The sequence below is a fragment of the Gavialis gangeticus genome, unplaced genomic scaffold (assembly GCF_001723915.1).
Source record: "Gavialis gangeticus isolate Ggan-Ray unplaced genomic scaffold, GavGan_comp1, whole genome shotgun sequence".
NCBI classification, from domain to species: Eukaryota; Metazoa; Chordata; order Crocodylia; family Gavialidae; genus Gavialis; species Gavialis gangeticus.
In genome coordinates this window covers 77,036,220-77,045,249 of record NW_017729022.1, presented here as the reverse complement: position 1 = coordinate 77,045,249, position 9,030 = coordinate 77,036,220, and the positions used below count along the sequence as shown (strand labels likewise).

The 9,030-nt window shown below is 41.8% G+C and overlaps 1 protein-coding gene across 1 annotated transcript in view; it reads right to left on the bottom strand.

The window, feature by feature from the left end:
• DGKI (diacylglycerol kinase iota) overlaps window positions 1-9,030 on the bottom strand; it is a 244,967-nt gene that overhangs the window by 155,487 nt on the left and 80,450 nt on the right. The window contains exons 12-14 of the mRNA XM_019515441.1: window positions 7,974-8,087; window positions 6,190-6,327; window positions 4,872-4,950 (exon numbers count right to left, since the gene is read on the bottom strand). Of these exons, the coding sequence (XP_019370986.1) occupies window positions 4,872-4,950; window positions 6,190-6,327; window positions 7,974-8,087 (331 nt within the window). The remainder of the gene's footprint in view (window positions 1-4,871; window positions 4,951-6,189; window positions 6,328-7,973; window positions 8,088-9,030) is intronic.

Below are 9,030 nucleotides of genomic sequence, written 5' to 3'. Positions count from 1 at the left end.
TCACTGATGAAAATACTGAAGAGTATTGAAGAGTACAGGTCCAAGGACTGAACCCTGAGGGACCCCAATACCCACATCCTTCCAGGTCAATACCAACCCGTCTACTACCACTCTCTGGGTGCAACCGCTAAGCTGATTTGCCACCCACCGGACCACGTAAACATTTATGTCACAGTCTCTTAATTGATTTATGAGAATGGGATGAGGTACTATATCAAAGACCTTGCTGAAACCCAAGAAAATGGCATCCACCTCTACTCCTGCATCTAAGCATTTTGTGACCCTGTCATAAAACAAAACCAGATTGGTCAGGCATGATCCACCTGCTATGAATCCATGCTGGTTTCCCTGCTGCATTATTTTTCCCGCTGGACTCCCACAAACATGATCCTTCAAAATCTTTTCAAAGACCTTTCCAAGGATGGAGGTGAGACTGACTGGCCTATAATTACTCAGATCCTCCTTCTTGCTGTTCTTGAAAATAAGGACCACTTTGGCCCTTTTCCAGTCCTCCGGGACCTGACCTGAGTGCCACGAGCACTCAAACCGCCGTGCCAGTGGTTCTGCTATGACACCAGCCAATTCCTTCAGTACTCTTGGATGCAGCTCATCCAGGCCTGCTGACTTGAACACATTAGGTCCATCCAAGTGATAATCAGGGACCTACTTAAACAATGGTGAAGCAAAGGGTTTTTCCACAGCCTGCTCGCAGCGTGCAGAGCTGATTTCACAGGCATTTTGCAGCAGCCTTGTCCCTCAGTACTGACTGGCAAAGATAGATCGGGAGGGAGGAGGGACAAGGGGGCAGCTGCCACCTTGATGGCTGCCTCTCTATCTGGCACCTTCCCCTCCCAGCAGTGAGGACCACTGGCTCCCACTGGGGAGCCTGCATTTATTTATTTTTTGTTCTTGTTGATTTTGCAGACAATCACAGATTTCATGGTTTCTTCAAAATCTGAGAAACTGCATATTAAGTAGGTCCCTAATTATGATCATCTACTCTGAATTCCTGTAACATGTCCCAGAATCAAGTCTGGCTTCCTTTGGACCACACATCACAGAATTTCACTCACTGATACCTGCATGGGCCATAGCCACTTGTGGTTAAGCTAAAGTATATGTGTAAAGAGATACATTTTGATTTAAAGAATCAAAAACACGGAGAAAACATCATCTTTTGTGTCTATCTGTTACCAGTAGTTAATTGCTCTTACGGCAAAAAATGTTTAGTTTTTTTCCGGTTTGAAATTTGACTTCATCTGCCAACTGCTAAATCTCATTTTGCTTTTGTCTACTAGATTAAAGGGCCCTCGACTATCGGATATCTTCTCCCTGAGTAGGTACTTATAAACTGTGATTAAATCTCCTCTTAACCTTCTATCTGATAAGCTAAATGAATCTCCTTTAATCTCCCACTGAAAGTCATGCTGTGCAAGTCATATATCATTCCTCCTCTCAAAACCGTCTCTAATTTTTCAGCATCCAGAACCAGTCACAAGATGAAAGCAGCGGTTTCACCAGGGCCATGTACAGAACTGATATGATCTCTGTACTCTGCATGATTTCCTGTCAATACATTCAAGGATCATACTAGCATCATACTGGGACCTCCTATTCAGTTGGTCAACTATAATAAGCCTGAATCACTGCTTTCCAGAATACAGTTCTCTGTCTTGTAAGCACAACCTATATTCTTTGTCCTATTCTATGACCTGTATTAGGCTGTATTAAAATGTATAATGTTTGAATATGCCCATCTTACTAAATCATCTTGCACACGTTCATTTAATGGCACAATGGGATCTAATCCCTGATCCCAACACTCACACTTCCTGCCATGCCATACATGAATAGCAGAAAGTGTGGTTCTGGGATCAGATCCCAAACACATAATTACTACTTGCCGGTGCAGGGGAGCCCAAGATTATGATTATAATCCTGCATCAGCAAGTTGGGCCTGGGCCAACAAACCAGCCCTGGTGCAGTCTGGGACCAGGGCTATCAACCAGCTGACTGTCAGGGCCAAAGCTAACAATCAGCTGCTTGTTGGCCCCAGTCCTAGCTGAAGCTGACATTCAGCTGATTATTAGCCCCAGCCCAGACAGCCCTGGATCTGGTTTGAGGCCTATGGCTGGCCATCTCTGGGCTGACAGTCAGCTAACTGTCAAAACCCTACACCTGGCAGCCAAAGGGCTCCCCCTGCTTGGGACTTTAAACCCCACCAGAAGCCTTTGATCCCCCCACACCTGGCAGCCCAGCCAAAGCTGCTAGGCATGGGGTTTGAAGTCTCCAGCAAAGGAAGCCTTTCAGCTTCCCCTACAGCCTCAGGCTGAGGCCAATAATCAGCCTGAACAGGGCTAGGATGTCATTAGGGCCAGTTCCAGACCCAAAGCAGTCCCAGACCCAGAACCAACAATCAGCTAATTGTCAACTCCAGTCACATGTTAAATTTGAGGTGCCATTCAAAGCAGCCATAAAAACCTTCTACAATATATGTGGAACATTTTTATGGCTGGTTTGCCATTTTATGGCGCCTTAAATCAGGTGTACGTGAAGCACCCTTGCCTTCTGTGTTGTGATTAACACATTTATTGCAGCATATTTGTAACACACAGAGGGGGTCTAAGTTTTTGTTTGCTCTGTTATAAATGAACATTGAATGCTGTGCTCAACCATACCAGTTAACTTAGGGCAGCATCTTTGCAAATTGCTGGGGGGAGTTGTATGTACAAATGTCATCTTTATTTGCCTACACAAATGACAGTTCTCCCTACAAAAGACCACAGTGTCCCTAGCTCTGAGACAGTGGCTCAAAGAATAGGAATAAGGGGCTCCATCCTGCCATAGCTCCACTAGAATTGCCTGGACTGAAATCCTAGGTATGAGAGGGAAGGCAGGGACTGCAGAACCTAGGCATCCCATTTCTCAAGTAACTAAGTGGACAGAGATGAGACCGTATCTCACTGTAGCCCAGGACAGAGCTAGCCAGACACAAGGACAAAAGGTGAGGCAGTATCCTTGGAGGTATCACTCCAAATAGAAATGAGGTGAGGTATTTCTTCCTAGAGCTAAATGGGAATAAGGGAGGAATTGTGACCTTGAGGCAGAGCTCCTCCCCAGCACTCTTCCTAGAGCAGCACAGCTACATTTCACCCTATATTCAGGGCTGAACCTAATGGTTCATTCTAGCCTCACATAAATGCCTGGCCACATAAGTGGAGAAGTTGCCATTGAAAAGCCAACATTCAACAAGAGTAACATCTGAGACAACTCACTACCTATTCCAACAAAATGGAAACACTAAGCTAACTTAGGAAGGAATCTAAACCCTTGTATTATGACATCCTAAATAGGTTAGGAGAGTTCAAGTAAATCTGTTTGACCAAGTTCTTTGCTTTTTGATATTTTTTATACTATTACAATAGCTCCACATGTAGAGCACCATGTGCATATTCAACTTATTGGACCACATTCTGCTTTGGTAAAACCAGTGAACTTCAGCACAATTACTCTGGATTGATACATACAGCAAATGGGACCAGTATTGAAGCCATTTTCTTATTTCTAAAACTAACAGAATAAAGACATACATACACTCAGAAAGATGCATACACACTGATGGTACCAAAACCAAAACTTGAAGCCCTTCTCCCTTTTAAGAGACAAGATTCATCTTGTATATTTTAGCATTCAGGGAAATAAGGAAGTAACCATACAAAGTCTGAAATTGCAGAGTCTGGTGCTAGGCAAGCTTCTGCAGCCATACATAGCCACCCACACACACACAGCTTGCTCTGCCAAAATATTCTCTCTCCCATGTAAATTTTTAAAGCAATGGCATATCTGAAATAATGTTCATTCTTTATAGGGCTCTACAATTTCGTTGAGTAATGCCTCCACTAGGCAAGAAAGCAGCCATGAAACTCGTCTATGCTCCATATTCATAGTCACATTAGGAATGTATGCTGGAGCACATTCATAAAAAAAAATGCACACTGCTGTCATCATTTCATTCCTGTGCCCTTCTGCGACCCTTCATTATCATTCCTAAAGCTAGCAGCAGTCTTAAGCATTATAAAATATGCATTAGCTCATTTCATCATGCATCCAGCTCTTTATTTAGCACAGCGTTAGGGTCCCACCTATCTTTTCTATTTTTAAATGGTGTTGTGATAATGTAAAAAATGAGGACAAGTGATAATGCCATTCAAAAAAATCATACAGCTAAATCACCCAAATGCTGAATAAGGAAAAGTGAACAACAGGTCCGATGATGTAAACATGCTCACCTCAGTCATTCCCACAGGCTACTGAACATCAGACCAATGCTTGATTGTTTAACCAAATTAGGAATTTCATGAAAATTTATAATATGATACAATCTTCAGCAGTATCAAAGACAAATAAAATGCTATAACAGACCAAAAAATAAAAATCCAGCTGTGTGGGTCATTATAAAGACTCATTCATATTCTTAGGACCAGAGTATACCTACGTTTAAATCAACCAAATTATATTACATCATCATCTTTCATAAGTATCTGTCCAGTTCTTTTGTGGACATGACTATATTGCTCCCCTACCTCCCCACACAGTGTATATACGTTTTTTCCTCCTTTGTGCTGTTTCCTTATTTTCATCCAAATGCCCTAGTTCTGGATCAATGTAAGCTTCTCCTAACATTTACATTTTTCCTTAATATTTCATTCATGGGCCTGCAGACTCCCAAGATCTCTCCTTTCAACCCCTATTTTCTCCAATGAATCTCAATCTTTCCAGCTATTATGACAATCACTGAAACCATTCCTACTACTTCACCATTTATCTGTCCCCATGCTCCCAGGGTTAAGTGTATTACAAGTTCCTCTCACCTCGAGATTCATGGAACTCCAGCGTGACATGTGCATCAAATCCAAGGCTGAAGTAATTATTGAATACACTGAGTGGAAGCTGCAATCAAAGACCAAAAATAAGACAAATGAAACATCTGAATGCAGTATAAAAGGAAGACCGAGTATTCCACACATGGAATTCTGTATCTAGCAAGAATTGAAAAACTATAGAAGGAGAGAAGAGAAAGGAGGGGAAGTTTATACATGGATTTGTTGTGAGGGCTGGAGTGGAAACGGCTTCCTGAAAATGATCAAATGCAAAAATGAAAGCACCCAAATATATCTACTTTGCTTTATGGTTACATAAAAAAAGACATCACAGGGTTCCTTATGTATTCTTTCAGAGATTTCCCATAAAGCTGCTCCACTTAACATTTCAAAACAAAGATTTTCCTAATTGCCAGCACTACAAGCTCAGCAGGGCACACAAAAACCAAGCTGTACTCTTTCTGCCTTATACATCACCAGCAACAATAAAGATTCTGGACTCAAAACTCTGCTGTAACTCTGTTGATGACAGATAAAGCAAAATAGAGCACATCTGCTCTTTTCGCAAATATACTGCTTCTGCTCAGCTAACAAGAGGAAAACACTGAAACTCAGTAAGAAAACCAGAACGTATAACTCAGAAGAGGCTGAAGGGATGTATATAGTCAGGACCAAGGGGGGCATTTTTACTTTCCTGATGATCACTCCACTTCAATGTAACTGCAGATTAAAACATTAAAATGGGAGAAAACAACTGTGGCAAGGATTTGTCTCATCTTCTGACTCAACAAACTAAACGTGGGAGGGCCAATGATATAAAGTGAGCCCACAGAAGAAAAGGGAACACAGCCCTAAAATACAAAGACCAACAACTGAAACATAACAGCTTGCTGAGATGAGATGCACAGGTGGTATTCACAAGCACCAGGCCAAGGAACACAGTCGTACTGTATAGCTTTACATTTCATTTTGGGCTGAATCTCAGGGTTAGTCCTCTTCTTGTCGTGATTAAAAGACAAGAAGAGGCAATGGCCTTGCAAATGAAACACCAGAGATTTTTGCTGGCTCTGTTCCTGGCAATAATCCTCAAAAACTGAGAATTACGAAGGACTGTTAATGGGCAGCATGCTGCAAGTTTCATGAACTTCAATATCCTTAAAGTAGCTGGAAATGAGAGTAGAAAAGGAAAAGGTATTAGCATTCCCTATTGACATACACTTTCCTGAAGCTAACAGATCCCAGTTTGCATGCTTATGACTCTCTCTCTCTCTCTCTGTCTCTCTCTCTCTGCTGAAGGGGCAGCTCTAACCTTTCGTGCCCCATCCTCAAGTTCATCCTGGGGCAAATCAGGATTTCGTTCCACCTGGAGGTTCCAGCGGTCCAGTTGGACAATGGTGCCATCTTCCACATGACAGAGAATCTTTGAGACTGGCTCATCCGTGTAACCCTAGAAGCAGAACAAGGGTCACCAAGGGACTAGGAATAGGCATCCAAAATAAATCATGGTAATTACCTTTCCCAGACACCAGTGACCTCGGCAGGCCAGACTTGTGTGAAGGGAGAGACTCTACATGAAAGTTAATCCAAGCCGGCCTGAAATTTTCATAAACATGGTCTGCTGTTTATGAAACCAGTGGCAAAGTCAGCAAACTACTGCTATGAGTTCCAGTCTCACAGGTACAACAAGGCCAAAGGGGATAAGAGAGAAATAGTTGATATCCCTAACATTGTATGTCCTGCTTTCTTCTGCAGTTCCCCAGTCCTACTGACCCCATTTGGCAAGGTTCAAATCTTTCTGCACAACTACAAAATACATGAAGATCTGGAGACTTCATAAGTCTCTTATCCTGACTAAAGTGGCTCTACATGCCTTAAGAGAGAAGTCTTTTTACTGTATGAAAACAGAAGGTAAATGTACCATGTCAATGTTAATTTTAAAAGATCTGTTCTATTACAGTGTTAATTGTAATAGAACTGTTCTACGTTGTGCTGTACAAAGGAAGCTTCAAGAGAGCTTCCATTTCCTTAATTATATGTGCAAGTCACTTTGTGACTGACCAGGTAAAAAGGATTCAAATCTTGGTCCTATTAATCCCCTCTTTTTACAAGAAATTCTACATCTTAAAAAAAAGACGTTAAGGCACTATAGAAATTTAAAACATGAACAGTAACACAACTGATTTGCATATTTACAATGAAATAACACAGCAATTTCAATGGAAGCAGTTGTAATGAAGTGGTAACAAGCATTACCTCCAAGGCCACTCTCCTGGTACCTATGCAGTTTAATTTATGCTACAAATACTTTTTGCAATCCAGTAGACTCATTGCAATTTGACTTCAAAGTTAGACAAAACTGTGTTAAAACAAATGTATTGAGCATTTGTGTTCTACTAGTGCCTGGAAGTCCAAGCCACAGGGATCAGGTTTACATTGCACTAGACACTGTAAAAATATATTAATGGCTCCATAGAGTTTCTGAGAATCATGCCAGGTGTCATCACTTATTTTAAATATAGTCCTCATTTTGGGACAGAACCTTCAGGGCACAGTTCAAGTTTTATATAAACCCTCTCTCTCTGCAGAGATGTAGGGACAATTTGATGATTGCAGGTCCAAACTGGACCACAACTCATTGTTTCACCAGAGCCAACTATTCAGTTTTCAGGCTTGAATGAGGCAAGCAAGACACTAAGTCCAAAACAACATCCAGCAAAGGTAAGGTTGAGCAAAATCCATGCAACTTCTGAAATGGTACACACCTCTTCTGCAGGATAAGTGTTCAGGTATGCAATAATTATCTGAGTAGATGTACCTTGAATCTCATTTCATCACATACCGTAGACAAAACCAGAAGTGCTAGAATTGAGCTCCCACATTAATCTGAACTTGAAGTGTCTTGCTTGAACCTGGAAAAATTCTATACATGGCATGAGTGAAGACGCAATTGGATGTTTGTGCTTATCTGAAATGCACCTTAGACGCATCTCTTCCTCCACACTCTCACTGCAGCCACAAGAAAGACCACCTTAATAAAGAACTAGACTAGATAGCTATTAAGTTTTGGATAAGAGTGTCAGGGTCAGTGCTTACCCCACCCCAACTGAGGGTGCGAGCAAGGTCATTCCCTGTACCAAGTGGAAGGACAGCAACAGGAGGCTGAGGGTTGAGCTGCAACTCATCTAGGATGGAAAGGATCCAGCCTACCTGCAAAACAGAGAAAAAGAAAGGCAAATAAGTGAAATGAGCAGGAATTAAATAGTAAGAGAGAAAGAAATAGAGAAATGGAATTTATACTCATTGTGTGGATGTGAGATCAACAGAAGATGCAAAAAATGAGCATATCTGAGCTCATTTCACCTTATGTTTATATTTGTATAACTTTTATTTCACATTGTAGAGCCTTATGGGAGGCAGAGTAATCTAAGACCAGGTTTTTAAAGGTACTTAGGTCCTAAGGATACAGATAGGTTCCTAGTAGGATTTTCAAAAGTGCCTAAGGGCTAAGTTCACACTGGGATCTAGGTGGAATTTAGCTACCTAATTCCCAAAAATCTATTCAAATTGGTCCTATGCCAGTAGTGACAAAATAGATTCAGTACCTTAAATCACTAGGCAAGTTCCCTAACTGGTTACACTAAGGCTTCTGCATATAATCAGAAGTGAGCCAACTGGAGTGCCTAGGTGCCATCTATGCTCCACTGTGATGTATAGTGATGCTTAAGAGGCACCAAAACTCTGTACAAAACCCCACCAGAGAGGCCTCATTTATTAGGTCTACTCAGAGGGTATTCCTAACAGGCAGTGAATTTAGCTAAAAATGCCAGTGATGGAGGTGCCCAACTCTTGTCTAGCAGGTAGGTCACTCACCCAGGAAATGGCAGGTATAGGCCTGTCTTATTTTGAGGGGATCTGAGCTCACAATTCCCTTTTCTTAAGAGTTCTTATATAATAAGCCGGATGGGGGTGTTCTTACCCCCCCCCCCCGATGTGTCCCTGGGCAACCACGAGTACCCGTGTCATAACACCAGAATAACAAGCAAGAAAGATCATGGTTTTGTGGCCTGGTGGTTACAGTGCCAGCCTAAAAAGGTGCACTCTTGCTTTCTTGGTCTATCCTGCCAGGGCTGTTTCAATTTTTTAAACAATG